The sequence below is a fragment of the Rhineura floridana genome, chromosome 12, assembly GCF_030035675.1.
Source record: "Rhineura floridana isolate rRhiFlo1 chromosome 12, rRhiFlo1.hap2, whole genome shotgun sequence".
NCBI classification, from domain to species: Eukaryota; Metazoa; Chordata; class Lepidosauria; order Squamata; family Rhineuridae; genus Rhineura; species Rhineura floridana.
This window is the reverse complement of record NC_084491.1, coordinates 12,472,128-12,490,499: the sequence shown is the minus strand read 5'-3', so window position 1 is coordinate 12,490,499 and position 18,372 is coordinate 12,472,128. Positions and strand designations below refer to the sequence as shown.

At 43.0% G+C, this 18,372-nt stretch overlaps 1 protein-coding gene across 14 annotated transcripts in view; it reads right to left on the bottom strand.

The window, feature by feature from the left end:
• PIWIL2 (piwi like RNA-mediated gene silencing 2) overlaps positions 1-18,372 on the bottom strand; it is a 65,460-nt gene that overhangs the window by 18,650 nt on the left and 28,438 nt on the right. For all 14 annotated transcript variants that reach the window (XM_061593307.1, XM_061593306.1, XM_061593313.1 and 11 more), the window contains 9 exons: positions 17,056-17,180; positions 15,874-15,954; positions 15,015-15,128; positions 14,052-14,240; positions 13,332-13,416; positions 7,670-7,759; positions 6,053-6,193; positions 5,371-5,484; positions 1,545-1,733 (listed from right to left, as the gene is read on the bottom strand). In XM_061593307.1, coding sequence (XP_061449291.1) covers positions 1,545-1,733; positions 5,371-5,484; positions 6,053-6,193; positions 7,670-7,759; positions 13,332-13,416; positions 14,052-14,240; positions 15,015-15,128; positions 15,874-15,954; positions 17,056-17,180 — 1,128 coding nt within the window. The remainder of the gene's footprint in view (positions 1-1,544; positions 1,734-5,370; positions 5,485-6,052; positions 6,194-7,669; positions 7,760-13,331; positions 13,417-14,051; positions 14,241-15,014; positions 15,129-15,873; positions 15,955-17,055; positions 17,181-18,372) is intronic.

Below are 18,372 nucleotides of genomic sequence, written 5' to 3'. Positions count from 1 at the left end.
AGAAACCTGTTTGGGGGAGTTAACCAAAACTCATCGCGGTGGGTAAGGCAAACCGCTGGAGCCCCGCAAGGTGTGAAAAGGGGGATACCTGTAGGGCTGCAGCTGCAAGACCAAAAGGGAGGTCTGAAGGGGAACAAAAAAGAAGCCTGTGGATCACAGCCACAAGCCCTGCAACCTAGCAGGGGAGGATGAAAAGATTTTTTTTAAAAAGCTCCCTTAAGACACACTATTCAGACTAGTCACCTAACTGACTAGTATCTCCCCTCACTAACACCCAACAACACACAACAAGCATACAGACCACTATAAGGAGTATTAAAAGATAACAACCTCGGACAAAAGCAAGAATGAACTGGAGTGGGGGTGGAAGAAGCAGCCCAGATCTTGCCTTCAGTGCATTCTTGCCTTCAGACGCTAGATGGTGCTATAACCCATGTGACGCATGCTACCTGGGGAAAAATGAAATTGTATATATACTGAAGCTGCATGACTGTGTTGTAACTATACAAACTGTGGAACAGCAAGCTGACTACCATACTGATCAACATTCAATGATATTTAAGCAGTACAAAATTATCTTGCATTCACAGTTTCCAATCTGGGTCTGACTTTAAGGCAAATAAGATACCCTTAAGTAATCTAACCTAGGGATGTGACAAAATGTTTACAGTTTAAGTATTTACAGTGTAAAAGATGGGTTTTCAGAGTATTCTAACTGCTTTCCTGAATCTACAATGTGTACCTGTCCACTAAAAGCAGCCTCTCCATATAGCGTTCTTCTCAATAATATTAAGATCACTCAAAACTTGCCACAATGTCATCCAGTTGTGTTTCTCTGCCACACATCAAAGGCTAATTGGCAGAAAAATTCACAAGTGTTACTATTCATTGCAGCAAGGAGGCAGAGAATGTGACGTGAGGATGCCAATTTAATCAGCAGACCTCTCTTGGGCATAATATACTATTCTAACCTTAGCTACATGGCCAAGGGAAAAATGCCTATATGTTAAGTCCTCCTTGCTCAGCCCATTCAAAGCTTCACATTGGTTACTGCACTGAAGTCTGTGAAGTTGAATGGAGACTCTTCACCAACACAGAATATACATCTCTGGCTCCTGTAGAATGTGGACTAGACCGTGAGATCACACCCTTCTCAGTCATTCAGGGTACTTGATCACCTGGGACGACAGAGCAGCTTATTATACAGAAGTGAATTATCTAGCCACCAGTGAGTTGGGATAAATGCCCAGTCAATTAACTCTTGTCGTGACAGGATGATATATGGAGCCATTTGATGTATATCAGAGTGGCACAGCAAGATTTTACTGAAGCTGATAGTTCTATAAATACTGTCTCCCATAAGGCTTCAATGAAATGCAGCAGACATAAGAAATGCACAGAACTGCATTTAACACTTCTGAAACCATTAGTACATCTACTAATTAGATGTACATCTACTACATCTACAACAAAGTGATCTTTGTTCCTATTTAAACAATACCAACCAGAAGGTTTCAAGATTCAAAACCCTGTTAATAAAATACCTCACTACTTAGTAATGATTTGATGGCCCTGGCATAAGTCTCTATTCGGTCATCCTTCAATTCACTCCAAGCAGGTGGGCTTAACTGGATACCAAGTGGGCCAGAGATCTTCTGCAGCATGCTGACAAGCTCACGCGCTTGCTCCATTGTCCGCTTTGGATAAAACAGTGCCCAGTAATGAAGTGGAATCTAAGAAAAGAATAGAGGTCAACATACACAGTGCAACCCCTTCCATCTCAGAAATACTAACTGCTAGACATACACACTTCTTGCAAAACTGTTACCATCCTGTCACTGCTATGTTACAGTCTACCATTTTTTGCTGACCTTGCTAGACAAACCCAAAATTATGGTAGGTGGGAACGTGTATCTCCATCTCCTGCCAAGGAAGTCCACTCCCCTTTTCTGCCCTACAGCTGAAAAGATGGGTAGGGCATTTGGTGGATTGCTGTTTGGAGGAGAGACACACCGCACACTTCACTTCCCAGAAGCCAAGGAAATACTCTGCAAGATTGGCAGGAAGCCTGCCAGTTTGCCTGTCCTTTGGCAAAGCTGACTAGGTATTTCAGCAGCTAGATAATTCCTAAGCTTTGAGACAGAAAGGGGCAGGAATTGCCACACAACTGTGGGGACGATCTCTTCAAAAGTTGGGAGAACTGCAAGCATAACAAGCTGCTAGGAGCAGCAGCACACTTGTCAGGGCAAGCAAAATGTGGAGAGTCTGCCTAAGGTAGCAAAGTCTGAATTACAAAGCTCCAAAGTGAAGAAAGTGCATGAAGGGGTAAATAATGGAATTTCTACATATACACAGAGATTCTCACAAGTGTGTCCTGTCTCTGTTTTAAAGCTTAGTGGGTAGGCATGGGAAGTTTGTTGGAAAAACTTGGCAGCTCCCGTGTGCTCCTGAACTTCTTGTCCTTGACCTTGGACTCCTGAACTTTGGCCCCTGCTCCTAGACTGGGCTTCTCCCCAACATCCCGTTGCCTTGTAAGAGCTCTGGGACTAGAATAGCTCTTTGGCTGTAGCTGACTCTGCATCGTTACTCTGCTTTAATAAAGATCTCTTCCTTACCACCAAGTAAGAGCCTTTGCTGTCATATTTTGGGCAGGAGTCAGGACATAGCCTATCCAACATTCATAGCCAGTCAGCTGTAGGCTGGCAGCTAGAACAGCTCTAGATGTGGATGGACTACTGGATCTTGTTATCAACAAACCTCTGTGAGGGAGTATCTGCCAGGTCCACTGTATTGACCAAGTCTGGAAACCATAGGCATGAGGGCCAGTGAGGAACCACCTCCACCAACTACTCCTTGACCCACTGAAGAAACAACCCTGATGTCCAAGGTCTGATCAGGGCATCAGTTACTACTGCCTTCTGGGTGCTGTCTGAAAGGGTAAAGAGATCCACTACAGGCAAGCCCAATTGCTCCATGATCTCTGAAGACCTGGGGATGTAGCCTTCATTTTGCTCCCTTTACTGAGCCAATCTGCCATCGTGTATAAGCTTGAACCGACGACAAATTGCTCTTTCTGATCAGGACATGATGAGCCACTATTATTTATTTATTAAATTTATATCCTGCCCTTCCTCCAAGGAGGAGCCCAGGGTGGCAAACAAAAACACTAAAAAGCATATTTAAAAATAAATCTAAACACAATTCCAACACATACAAAGACTGGGATAAGATCTCTACTTAAAAGGCTTGCCGAAAGATGAATTCTTGGAAGTGCTAAAGGGCCAGCTACATAGCCCTCAATTTGAGAAGACTCAGGTTTTGCTGTTGGAAGGGTTAATCACTACCCATGCACAATCTGGTCTTCAAGATGAGCACTCCACTCAAATAGACATCTGTAGTAATGACAGTTCTGGTACAGACTGAAGACTGACCTTTCTGGAGAGCCTCCGAGGAGCCATTCATCCGTTCAACACTGAACAGACACTCTGAGGAATTACGACGTGTGCATTCAGCTAAATCCAACTGGAACGGTGCAGCAAGCTCTGAAGGTTCCTGCTGTGCAGGTGAGACTGGGATACCAGAACTTGGCAAGATGCCATAAAGCTCAACAGCTGTGCCAAGGACATGAAGAGACTGCTTTTATATTCCCCACCCTCACCACCTTTCTCTCCATGGAGAGAAAACATGTAGAATTGTCTGGTGTCCAGTACTACCCTCAGATGTTCCAAGAGCTGTGATAGAGTGAGTTCTTGTCCACACTGATTACAAACTTGTAAGCAGTCAAGTAGTCAATTGCTGCCTGGACACCCTCCAGTCCTTTGCTCATAATTAGATTTTGTCAAGGCCTAGATGGGCCACCAGCACCACAAGCAAGTTGGAGAACAGTTTGAGAGCTGAGGTCAACCCAAACAGTAGGTCTCAGTGTTGGGAGACCATAATATGTAAATCTCAGGAAATTCCTATGTTTGGGCTGGATGGGAATATGAAGGTACACCTCAGAGAGGTCTGCTGTCAATATTGCTGTCACGATGGAATTGAGAGTCTCCACTGTGAAATGCCTGTGTTGCGAAAACTTCTTGAACCACTTCCAATCTAGGATGGCTCTAGTGTCTCCATTCTTCTTGAGAACTAAGAAAAAGGGAATAAATTCTGTAGCATCACAATCCAGAATAGATGGGCTCTGTAGCCTGAATCTTCAATAGCTGCTGGGTGGCTTTCAGCATTGCCTGGCCCTTTCCAAGATTCTTTTGACCTCAGGGAGGCAATGCATTTGTTTCTGGATTCTAGGGCAAAGTCACAGGACTTTCTTAAACCCACACATCTGACATGCTGCTGACCAAATTGGCACAAACTGGAAATGACTACCTATGGCTGAGGGATTGGCATCAGGAGGAAGAGGAAGGCCTCTTGGCCCCCTTCAAGTAGCTACTGGCTATGGTAGCACTGGAAGAAACAGATCTGGAACTATGGCTGGATCTTCTTGATCTGTTCATCTTAGATCTAAAGTTGCATGAGGCCTGCCTGATGGCACTAAGGTGCAAAAGGACTGTCATGGCTTTTGCTTTTCTTGTTTTCCTACTTAAGGCCTTCTTCTTGTCTTTTGTCTTGATGAGTACTGGGTGATGGAGACTCAGTTTGCCACATGTAAAAGTGTATGCTCCAAGTCTACCTTGCAATCCTAGATTGACCTCTCAAGTTCTTAGCCATAAATTCCTAGGCATCGCAACGCTGGCGGCAATTGTCAACTCCAGTTGAACCACATCAAAGAATGAGTCCACCATGCAAAGTTGCCAAGACAGTGATCTTCTAAAGTTCATCCTTCATGACATTTGGTGTGTTTCCTGACCACAGGTAAATGGCCCTATGGAACTAGGAACTGGAAGATCAGAGCTGAGGCCTCAAACCCCCTGCAGAGCATTATCTCAACTCTTTATAGCCACTTACGTAGCCTAAAGGTTGGACATGGAGTTAAGCACCTGTGGGGGTTCTAAAAATCCAAACTCTAGAAGTGCAGCACCACTTCGCTAGGAGGTGAAATTACCCGGGTCCCTTGGAGGAGATCCTCACCAACTCCTGTAACAGTCCCTACAACGTGTAGGGGTGGAGACAGCCAAATATTCTCGTTAGTTTTTTAAAAAATGAGCTCTGCAGGACTTAGCTAAAATATTGTTGCTTCAGCTGCACAGGTCCAGTCTGGGGAAGCATGGTCATTCCTCCCTCTGGTGAGGATCAACCTGATTGGGCCCTGTCTGTGGACCAGACGGAAGTGCACTCTCTCAAAGATTCTAGCACCTCCTCCAGGAAACACAGGAGAATGTGGGACCAACTATAACAGTATGGAATTGTATCAATGTCTGAGATCAAACTTACTGCAGAGATGCAGGCTTCTCTGGTTACTTCTTTAGTCCAGTTTAGGTCTTCTGATGTATTAAAGGAGCTATTCTTCAAGTTGATTCTTTCCATGGGGAGAACACGTCCTTTTGCCTAGTACAGAAAATTCCATAAGGGAGATTTACGACCAGGGTAACAAGTATGCAGAAAGAAGGACAGCACAACACTTCTGTCTAGGTTAGTCATGCAAAAGCTTGCATCTCTTTTACGAAGTACAATATCCTCCAAAGTGTTCTTCAGCCTTGGATCTCTAGCTATTATTTGACTATAGCTCCCATCGCTTCTGACCATTACCTAAGGTGACTGAGGATGATGGGAGTTCTAGTCTGACAAATCTGGGGACCCAAAGTTTAAGAACACTGTTCCAGAGCTGTTAAAAGAGTGGAAATAAGTTCAAAATGCAAATATGATATAAAAATAGGTTCAATGCACTTTCAAACAGCTGTCTTATATACTGATGGTGGTCATTTGACATGGAAAAACAGACCAAGTTGTGTCCACTATTTTTTTGCAATACAGATAGCAATTTTATTACAAGGGAAGGGAAGAAAAAAAGAGATGAAGATGTGTTGCTTTGGAGGTCATGTTTCAACTAGAATTCAGAATGAGGGCATCAGACAAGGCAAACCTAATTGCAAAAGCTCATCTTTCATTCAATTACCTTATGCACATCATTGTCTAAATGAAGTCCCCACCGTGACAGTTCATTATAGGCAGTCTCATTCTTCTCAATTCTGTTCAGAAGCTGACCCAAACGGACATAGTGCTGTTTAGGGCTCAAGTTGATCTGCTGGCTAAGGTCCTAACCAGAGGGCATATTGATTCAGGAGGTGGGGGAAAGGAAAAAAGAAATTTGTATCTGCAAGTGCTTCAGCATGTATTTGAAAGAGAGACATAGACAAACTAACTATCCAAACGGCAGTAGCTTTTAGCTCCCGAGTCTTCTCTTGTTATTTTGTTTCTCATCAGGGCTTAGAGTATGTAATTTTGAACCATTTAATGAGGCTATACTTATATTAGAAGCCACAATCCACCTCCAACCCAACACTTGAATGTTTTCAGATTCAACAAGAAAGCACAAATAATGCAAGAAAAAAGATTTGGCAGCACAAGTAACTCATGCACATTGTTTATTTTACATGTTTTTCATTAACAAATTATCTTATTCAGGAACACCAATTTTTCTAGCAGAGGATGGTACAGGGAACATAACTTGGAAGGCCATGGAGGTGCTGTGGACAGAGTGGGAATATTATTCTTCAGCAGGGGGCAAGGAAGCTTGTGCAGGGGGAAAGGCAATAGGAGCTATAACTCCACACACAGGGAACAGTCCACAAATCAGGGAATCCAACTACTTAAAGCAACTTAAAGCAACAAGTTTTTGCCCCACATGGATTTGTGAACTATACCAGACAACTATGTTCGAGTTCAATTGGATACCATGATTTATTTACTCATAGTAACACAGCAGCATTACAGCAGAACACAATCCAAGTAACAGACAGCATCAGTAAATAAACACTTAAACAACCCAATCGCTGCCAAAAGGCAAGCTGTTACTGGGCCAAGTGGGTCCTTTGGTAGGGTGTTTTATATACCCAGAACTCCACAACTTGAAAACAGACTCTTGTCTTCAAGCCCTCACCTGAAGGTGAACAAGCATGGGGAAAGGTCTCAGATGGTGACTGGAATGTATGAGTAGGATGAGGCAGTCCTCACAGATACCCTGACCTCAAACAGTTGAAGATTTTTGACCCCACAAATAAATTAGCAACCAGTGATGGTGTACGAATCATATAACTTCCAACAAATCCCTATTAAGATTCTGGCTACTCTGTTTTGGACCTCCTGCAGTTCTTGACAATACTGAACCATGGGACATTCCCACAGAACAGTGGTTGGTAACCTGTTCTTTTGTGGAGGGCCACATTCCCTTGAGTGATCTGTCAGGGGACATGGTGGTGGGCAGAGCCAGAGTCAACGATGAAAAGCCAGAGGAAAAAGTGTTGTGGATTAACTACACTTTGGGACACAAAGTGCCCTGTTTCAGTTTTCACCATGGCTATCTCAGATTAGAATTTCTAGTCCTATGCAGGCCTACAGGAAGTGCTCTGGCTTCAGCTAATGCTGAGCTCTGAACACCATGTTATGGGACACTGAACAAACTATCAGATTATGCCCTACAACTTGACTTCTGGCTAAGCCTCTGAAGTAAGAAGTTGGAGTTCTGCAAGAGAAATCAAATTCTGTACATTGCAGGAAATTATCTCAAGCCAACCTTCATGACTCTGAAATCTTTCTTCATCTTCTCAGGAATTCCAGTCAAGAAGGAGAGCTCTGGCAGCAGCAGGATTTCACCCCTTTGCAACTGCAGTGAAATTAAACACAAGGAATATTAGTATACATGGTATATAACACCATCTTGGGCTGGTGAATACCATACAGAGCCAGAACACAGTAAGATAGTAAAGATGGGAAGAGAAGGCTGCTGGCTACCATACAATGTGATTCTTTTCGTGTGGAATTGTTTTACTTGCTTTTATAATTGTATAAGTTTTTAAATTGTTTTTAAATTGTACAGTTATGTTGTTGTAACCACCTTGATCCTTAAGGTAAAAGGGTAAGGTTAAAAAAAATGCTTTATAACACAGAGTTAAACAGTATTTCTCTATTCGAATTCCCAGGGAATTTGACAGCTACTTCCTCCAAACTGTATTCCTTCCCACAGCAATAGTTACATCTAGGGAGAATCTAATTTGGGCAGCACGGGCTTGTATCTTCTGAAAAGGTAGATATGTTGAGATTTGCTCTGCAGCCCCCAAAGCTAGAAAACTTCTTCTGTATTATTTGAAGTTCATAGAATAGTAGAGTTGGAAGGGGCCTATAAGGCCATCAAGTCCAACCGCCTGCTCAATGCAGGAATCCAAATCAAAGCATTCCCGACAGATGGCTGTCCAGCTGCCTCTTGAACGCCTCCAGTGTCAGAGAGCTCACTACCTCTCTAAGTAATTGATTCCATTGTCACATGGCTCTAACAGTTAGGAAGTTTTTCTTGATGTTCAGTCGAAATCTGGCTTCTTGTAACTTGAGCCCATTATTCCATGTCCTGCACTCTGGGATGATCAAGACGAGATCCCAGCCCTCCTCTGTGTGGCAACCTTTCATGTACTTGAAGAGTGCTATCATATTTCCCCTCAGTCTTCTCTTCTCCAGGCTAAACATGCCCAGTTCTTTCAGTCTCTCCTCATAGGGCTTGGTTTCTAGTCCCCTGATCATCCTTGTTGCCCTCCTCTGAACCTGTTCCAGTTTGCCTGCATCCTCCTTGAAGTGTGGAGCCCACAACTGGACGCAGTATTCAAGATGAGGCCTAACCAGTGCTGAATAGAGGGGAAGTAATACTTCATGCGATTTGGAAACTATACTTCTGTTAATGCAGCCTAAAATAGCATCTGCTTTTTTTGCAGCCACATCGCACTGTTGGCTCATATTCAGCTTGTGATCAACGACAATTCCAAGATCCTTCTCACATGTCGTATTGCTGAGTCCAGTATCCCCCAACTTACAACTGTGCATTTGGTTTCTTTTTCCTAAGTGTAGAACTTTGCATTTATCCCTGTTGAATTTCATACTGTTGTTTTCAGCCCAACACTCCACCCTATCAAGGTCCCTTTGAATTTTTTTCTGTCTTCCACGGTATTAGCTGTGCCCCACAATTTTGTATCATCTGCAAATTTGATAAGCATGCTCTGTACCTCCTCATCCAAGTCGTTAATGAAAGTTAATAATACCAGTAACCTCCCAAACACTTCCTAAACAAAACATTCTACAGGATAGCAGCGGAACACTGTCAGGCAAGTAAAATAGACTGCGATAGGCCCAGGAGCCAAGTGCAGCCCACCGAGTCCTTTCCATCTTACCCTAAGAACTCTCCCCAGGTTACACCCCTCACTAATAATAATAATAATAATAATAATAATAATAAAATTAATTTATATGTCGCCTATCTGGCCAATGGCCACTCTAGGCCACGTACATAAGAAGAATTAAAATACAATACAGTAAAATACAATAATACAAGTAAAACAGTGCAGCAGCAAGTAATAATAATGCAGGGTACGAGGCATTTAATCATAACAGTTAACCCACCCCGGAAGTCCCAAAGGCCTGTTGAAAGAGCCAGGACTTTAAGGCTTTGCAAAATGCATTTAGGGAAGAGGCGTGCCGTAGATATTGTGGGAGGGAGTTCCAAAGAGTGGGGGCCGCCACTGAGAATGCCCTCTCTCTAGTTCCCGCCAATCTAGCTGTTTTTGTTGGCAGGATTGAGAGAAGGCCCTGTGTGGCTGATCGTGTTGGGCGGCATAATTGGTGGCATTTCAGGCGCTCCTTCAGATAAACTGGGCCGAAACCGTATAGGGATTTAAAGGTTAATACCAACACCTTGAATTGGGCCCGGAAAACAACAGGAAGCCAGTGTAGATCGAACAACACAGGTGTCATGTGATCCCAGCGGCGACTATTCATAAGTAATCGAGCCGCCGCGTTTTGTATAAGTTGTAGTTTCCGGACCGTTTTCAAGGGTAACCCCACGTAGAGCATGTTACAGTAATCCAATCGAGAGGTGACCAGGGCATGTCTCGGAGGTGTTGTTGAGGTCCCCCAAACTTGTGGTGTTGGGGGATATCAACGTTCATGCCGAGACTGTCTTATCTGGAGCGGCTCAGGACTTCATGGCCTCCATGACAACCATGGGGCTGTCTCAATTTGTTACTGGCCCAACGCATGTGTCGGGTCACACTCTTGATTTGATCTTCGCCACTGGTCATGGAGATGGTGATCTGGAGGTGGGGTATTTTTCATCTACTCCATTGTCATGGACAGATCACCGCCTGCTGAGTTTTAGACTTACGACGACTCTTTCCCTCTGCAAGGGTGGGGGACCTATTAAGTTGGTCCGCTCCCGGAGGCTTATGGATCCTATGGGTTTTCAGAGGGTTCTGGGAGTTTTTCCAGCTGATAGTACTGGCGCTCCTGTCGAGGCCTTGGTCGAACTGTAGAATACAGAGATGGCCCGGGCTATCGACACGATCGCTCCCGCGCGCCCTCTTCGATGCAGAGCTCATACAGCTCTGTGGCATACCCCGGAGCTGAGAGTGATGAAGAAAGAGAGGAGGCTGGAGCGCAGATGGAGACGAACTCCAGACGGATGCAATTATGCTTTGGTAAGTGCCTCTACTAAGTCGTACATAAAAGCGGTAAGGGCGGCGAAGAAGTCCTACTTCGCTGCCTCTATCAAGACATCTCTCTGCCGCCCAGCACAGCTTTTTAGGGTTGTACGAGGACTCTTACATTCTGGTCCTCAAGATACCATTGAAACATCTGAAGCTCGCTGTAACGACATTGCAGGGCACTTCCAAAATAAAATCGCATGCATCCGTAGGGACCTAGACTCTGATGTTACGACAGATGAATCCGTTGAAGTGTCCAGAACACGGTCTTGTCTTTCATTATTGGATGAGTTTCAGTTGGTGCAGCTTGAGGAAGTGGACAAGGTGCTTGGAATGGTGCGGGCGACCACGTCTGCTCTAGATCCTTGTCCATCTTGGCTGGTCAAGGCTAGCAGGACTGGTACCACCGGCTGGGCCAAGGAAGTGATAAATGCCTCCTTGAGTGAGGGAGTAGTCCCTAGTAGCCTCAAGGAGGCAGTAGTGAGACCTCTTTTGAAGAAACCTTCCTTAGACCCAGATAACTTGAACAATTATAGACTGGTGGCAAATATCCCCTTTTTGGGCAAGGTTCTGGAGCGGGTGGTTGCCAATCAGCTCCAGGTGCTCTTGGATGAGACCGATTACCTGGATCCGTTTCAATCCGGTTTTAGGCCTGGTTTTGGCACTGAAACAGCCTTGGTCGCCCTGTACGATGACCTCTGTCGGGAGAGGGACAGAGGGAGTGTGACTGTTGATTCTCCTTGATCTCTCAGCGGCGTTTGATACCATCGACCATGGTATCCTTCTGGGGAGACTCGCAGAGTTGGGAGTTGGAGGCACTGCTTGGCAGTGGTTCCGCTCCTACTTGGCGGATCGTCGCCAGAAGGTAGTACTTGGGGAACATTGCTCGACACCTTGGACTCTCCATTGTGGAGTCCCTCAGGGGTCGATTTTGTCCCCCATGCTTTTTAACATCTACATGCAGCCTCTGGGTGCCGTCATCAGGAGTTTTGGAGTGCGTTGCCACCAGTACGCTGATGACACGCAGCTCTATTGCTCCTTTTCATCTTCTACAGGTGAGTCTGTGGATGTGCTGAATCATTGCCTGACCGCGATAATGGACTGGATGAGAGCTAATAAACTGAGACTCAATCCAGACAAGACTGAGACACTGTTGGTGAGTGCCTCCCCTGCCCAGATGGTGGATGTTCACCCTGTTCTAGATGGGGTCACACTCCCCTTGAAGGAACAGGTTCGTAGTCTGGGAGTTCTTTTCGATCCTTCCTTGTCTCTTGAGGCGCAAGTGGCCTCGGTGGCAAGGAATGCGTTCTACCACCTTCGGTTGGTAGCCCAGCTACGCCCCTATCTGGACAGGGATGACCTCGCCTCAGTTGTTCATGCTCTGGTAACTTCTAGGTTGGATTACTGTAATGCGCTCTACATTGGGCTGCCCTTGAAGACAGTTCGGAAGCTTCAACTAGTGCAAAACGCAGCAGCCAGACTGCTGACGAGGACCAGCCGGTCAGCACATATAACACCTGTTCTGGCCCGTTTGCACTGGCTACCTATTTGTTTCCGAGCCAGATTCAAGGTGCTGGTTTTGACCTATAAAGCCTTACACGGCGTGGGACCGCAATATCTTGTGGAACGCCTCTCCTGCTATGAACCTACCCGGTCACTTCGCTCAGCATCTAAGGGCCTCCTCCGGGTACCAACCCATCGAGAAGCCCGGAGGACAGTTACTCGATCTAGGGCCTTTTCTGTAGTGGCCCCCGAACTGTGGAACAGCCTCCCCGAAGAAGTACGCCTGGCGCCTACGCTTCTATCTTTTCGGCGCCAGGTTAAGACCTGGCTATGCTCCCAGGCATTTTAAGCGTTTATGTTATAATTTATTTATTTTTATTTTTTATTTTTTTTCTTTAGTTGCTGCTTGTGTTTATTGTTTGTTGTCTGATTTTATTGTTGATATTTTGTATTTTAACCTTTTTGTACACCGCCCAGAGAGCCACTCGCTATGGGCGGTCTATAAATGAAACAAATAAAAAATAAAATAAATAAATAAATGTACTACCAGTGGGAGCTGATGAGCAGGAAGGTAGGGTTGCAGCCTTCGTATGAGGTGTAGTTGATACCAGGCTGCCCGGCTCACTGCCGAAATCTGAGCCTCCATGGACAGCCTGGATCCTGTATCCACAGTGCTTTTGCCTGGCTGCAATGTGTCTGATAATGCCTCCTGCTTGTCTGGATGGAGGATACAGAAGTGTTGTGTGTGTGTGTAGAAACTAGCTTACTATACATACATTGCTCCACCCATTTTTGTCTCTGGCCTGCCCACTACTGGCAAGCAGCCCTCAGAGGGTTGCTTAGAAGGGAAAAGCAGCCCTCTGCTGAAAAAGATTCCCCACCCTTGCTCTACTGAATTGTTATGCAATACACTAGCAATACGTTTGCATTAGGGAATGTTAGTAACATAGTATGTAACACATGCCCCCCCCTCCAATCTTGTGGGTACAAACCACAGGCATTACTAGGAATGGTATGGAAGCAACCAGGACACGTGTTAATAAGTGTGTTTACTTCCTTTTCCTTGAGCAGAGTCCAAACACCTCAGAAAGCTCCTGAAAATCCTTCTCTATAAAAGCAAGTTGTCACATGACTTGCCTCTACAAACTGCAAATGGAACTATGTTGTTCATTGGTGCTTGAATTGAGATTAGTGTAATGTCAACCAACTCACCTTCCCTGGAGGATTCTTTCTTTCATTTGGTCTGTGAATCAGCAATGGCTGGTCAACTTCCCTGATTGTTATTCCATAGTTTTTACTGGAAAAGAAATATTATACAGATTCTAAAGCAACAGATTCATTTGAAGCTACCAAATACAAGTTACAAAAATGGTTGTTATGTGCCTCCAAGTCGACTACAACTTATGGTGACGCTATGAATCAGCGACCTCCAATAGCATCTGTTGTGAACTACCCTGTTCAGATCTTGTAAGTTCAGGTCTGTGGCTTCCTTTATGGAATCAATCCATCTCTTGTTTGGCCTTCCTCTTTTTCTACTCCCTTCTGTTTTACCCAGCATTGTTATCTTTTCTAATGAATCATGTCTTCTCATTATGTGTCCAAAGTATGATAACCTCAGTTTCATCATTTTAGCTTCTAGTGATAGTTCTGGTTTAATTTGTTCTAACACCCAATTATTTGTCTTTTTCGCAGTCCATGGTATGCGCAAAGCTCTCCAACACCACATTTCAAATGAGTTCATTTTTCTCTTATCCACTTCTTTCACTGTCCAACTTTCACATCCATACATAGATTGGAAATACAAAAATAATGAACTAAAATAAATTTCCATTAAGCCAGAGACAACAGAAAATTGCATATAAAATGAAGATACTGAACGGCACTTGTTTTCTTCCTAGGCCTCAACAACTGTTTAGAGGCAGCGCCTCTTACCTGTAATAGTCTATGAAGGTGACCTCCTTTCCATCAGACATGGTAAAACTGTCGTTCGGTGTTTTGTTCCAGTCTATGTCATCAATACGGTAAGTGTTGTTGTTATAACGGGTAATTATAATGTTGCCAATTAGCTGCTTTGTACACTCATCTTGGAAGTTCTCTTGACTCTGTTGATAAATTGCATGCCTTTGGGAAAAGGAATGAACAACAGCACTTTGAGCTGACACATCTAGAGTTGGTAAAGAATTGCTGCTAGGAGACAGAGCTAAAAATCAAGCAGTTGTCAACTTGAATCTTACTTCTGTCATGAACTCACAAGGTGGCCTTAGGTAAGTTACTCTCTCTCATCCAAATTGCCATAGCTTCATTATGAGAGATTATAACATTGACTTTAGCATTGCAAGATTACAACTAAATAACACATGTGAAACTCTCAGAACACTTGAAAGTGCTTTGCACAATTATTATTAAATGAGGACTGTATGTATTTTACACACACACACCCTGAAACCAGTTCTTTATCACAACTGTTATTCATTCAGTGCCATTGACCTTTGAGAATGTGTCCTTTATTGAATGACCCTCTGAAAGAGACCCCAATATCTGTATCTCAAAAACAAGAACTATACAGAAGCTTGTGCCTCTAGTGAACAAAACAAGGGTATAAGAACATATTCAAGAAAGTTACTGGAACAGTCTCAGAAGTCACTCATCTATGCTTATTTGGTTTCTGAGATGGAACAGAAATCAGTAGCAAACGCTGGTGTACATCTTTAATGGAATCAGTTTTCAGAATTCTCTTTATGGTCTGTCCCAGCCTTAACCTGGTGCCCTCCAGATGTATTGGTCTCACAAAACATCAAAAGCTAGTATGCTAGCTGAGGCTGATGGGAGTTGCAGTCCAATTCCATGCAGTGCATTCCAAGAATATTCAAGGTATCATTCAGAGTTCTTACTCACATGAAATCCAGGACAGAATCATTCCGAATAACCTTGTGAACAACATCAGCTAACAGAAATAGTCCCCCATCAGTTCTCCGGATACTGGCTGCGTAGCCAGGCCATATCTGCAATCTTTGGGGGAAATGCATTTTACACGAAACAGCACACTAATTTGCAAAGTCCAATTTCAACTATGACATCAACAGTTGTATATAAAAAAGCAGCCATCATACAGAAGATAAAGATGGCAAGCAGAATAAGGTTAATGCATTTTTGAAGTGCATTACACACACACACGTGTCATGTTAGGGTTAAATAACTACTACTTTTACAAGAATTTGCCAGTATTAGTGCAATTTATAGTTTTTCAGATCAAAATCTCTACAAAACAGTTATAGTTAAGATGCCCATCACCAGCTTAGATACATCTGGCTCCACTATAAACAGGTATATAAGCAACCATATCTAGAACAAAAAAAATGCTCAACTTCTCCAGTAATTAAAAGGAACACTGGATTTGCTGTGAAGCTTTATTCTCCTCAGTGGATGGAGAATATGCTGAGGGGGTTACAAGGTCAGTGAAGGCTTTCATTCTTCCAGTGGGAGAAGCATCCCAGTCACCATTACAGAACACAGCAAAGCAAAGACAAATATACCCCTTTCAAATATCACAACTTTAATTGTAAGGAAGAAAATTACAGAAGACTAGAGGGAGAGAAGGAAATGGGTTCCTGGAGGTAGGTAGGATAAAGGCAAGCTCAGTTCAAGCAAAAAAAAATCCCACCCTTCTGCTGCTGAAACGACACAGCAATAACCAAACCGTGCTTTAAGCGAAGTGATGTCCAGGTTAAAAAAAAAAGGTAAGAAGAATACTAACCTATACTGCTGCAGCACAATAGCACTGGTAGGATCAAAGAAATTTCTCCCAACAAGTTTCATATCTAAAATCCTCATCACCCTAAAATAGAAAACCAAGGTAGCAAAGAAGCAAAAAAAAAAAAAAGGAAAATGTAATCTGCCATTAACACCAAGCCATGTTATTCATAAATTAACTCTTGGCTGAATGCTAACTTTCTAGTACTCTTATTAAAACAGACACTCACAATAGAAGATCACTGCAACTGGAATGAATCTCCTTGATTTTTTTTTAAAGATCAAGATCTTCTTCCTAATCCAACAAATCATTAGACTAGGAACCTCCAATTCTATGGGTGGTATTCAATGCTAGTCCTACCCAAAGCAGACCGACTGAATTTAATAGACACGACTAGAGAGTTCATTAATTTCAATGGGTCTACTCTGAGTAGGACTTAGTTGAGTAGAGCTTTATTTCTTTATGAGCCAAGAGATGTCCAAGAACTGGCCTCTGTCCCAGTGTACAGGCAATTAGGGCCACTCTGTTGCAAAATATACAACTTGCTGAACTGTTGCCAGCATAGACGGCAGTTTAATCATGATTTTAATCGCAAGGAAAAAAGCTGATTAAAATAACTGATTTAAAATCAAGTTCCCTTATTTTCTGTTCATGTATCTACAGAACCAGTATGGATACCAATTAACTACTGTAACCATTAAAACATCAATTTGCAACTAAATAGAGCTCTTATACAATATGTATTTTATGTAGCACTTTACAACCTCTAGCTTTATAGAAAATGTTTTTTGCACTATAGCATGTATATATTTGCCTCTCTTTGCATATTTATATACAAACACACATGTAAGAATGCTAAGACCATACCCCTATGCACACTTGTTCTTCCACTGAACTCAAGTGGAAGTTACCTTCAAGTAAACACGCATAAGTTTGTGTTGCATAAAATATCACTTTCCAGAAAACATTCCAGAAACAAGGGTCAGAAATTACTGATTAGAGCAAAGGTTTTGCCATGATATAGAAAATGTGGCCATTCTCATAAAAATCTAAGTATTACTGTGCAAATTATACCCATACCCATTACATTTGCATCACATTCAGTTATTTTAAGAAATATTTTTAAAGACTCGCTTCAACTCAAGAAGCAGCAGTAATAGTTTTTAGCTTCAAGCAACCACTCACCTCCTGAAAACAACATTATAAAATGGAATACACAGGTCTGAGCTAGGCTTCAGAATTTTGGTCATCTGAATCTTTAAACTAACTTCCACTCCATCTGTTCTCCTCTGACACTTCAGATCTACATTCTAAAGTAGGAACAAACATCTTGATCAGAATGTAAATACAGATCACTACATCTTGACTTTTTAGTATCCTGACAGAAGAGCTCCAAAGGCTTTTAATAAAACATATAAATGTCACATGGTCCTCAATGCTTTCAGTTGCTCATTTAAAAAAATATTTCAGCAAAAGACGTACAAAATGAACATCTTAGGTTATGTATCAACCCAACCCCTTCTCTTCCTTTGTTCTTATTTCCATGCTGCTTTGCATGCATGCAAAGTACAGGAACACATTAAAGCAACTACCATTTAAAATTGTGTCCTGACATACCCCTTTCTTTTGAAGACACATGGTACTTTGCCATTCAAATGACGTACTACTTTGCCTCATTTACATTGTCTCACTCACAAGCAGTTTTTCTTCTGCAAGATACAAGACAACTTCATTTTCAATGTTTGCACAGATCTTGCAAAAGACACCATGTGTCTCTACTGCATTACTTTGAGAAAATCCAGAAGGAGCTAAATCAGGTCATCCCCTCTGGCACATTCAGGAATGCATTAGAAATAAATCTGGAGTGTCCTTTGTTAACAAGAGCCACAGGAATTTCTATCTGGATAACAGTTTTGGAAATTTGGTAATATTATCATAATTACAACAGGCCACAGCAGTGAAAGCACAAAATTAGTTGTGAGCTGAATGAGGAAAGATACCTCTTGGACTGGTGCAAAATCCTGAAAAGGCTTCCAGAAAACTTGCTGACAATACCTAGTGACTGAGGATAAAAAAATTGAGACCTTGCTAATCCTTCTCCATTTTTTAACAAAGCCAGCCTGTTTTCTTTATTACCAAAGTTGTGACCTATAAAACTGTCAAAAATCTGATAGCCTGTTCAGAAAGCATGTGGTGCTTCACACATAATAGTACAAGGTTACATAGAAACACAGGAAGCTGTCTTAGGTCATTAGTCCATATAACTCAGTATTGTCTACAATGACTTGCACCAGTTCTCTGGGGTTTCAGGCAGGGGACACTCCCAGCCCTACCTGGAGATGCCAATGATTGAACCTATGACCTTCTGTATGCAAAGCAGATGTTCTACTAAAAACTAAGAACCTGCTGGATCAGGCCAGTGGCCCATCTAGTCCAGCATCCTGTTCTCACAGTGGCCAACCAGATGCCCATGGGAAGCCTGCAAGCAGGACCTGAGTGCAA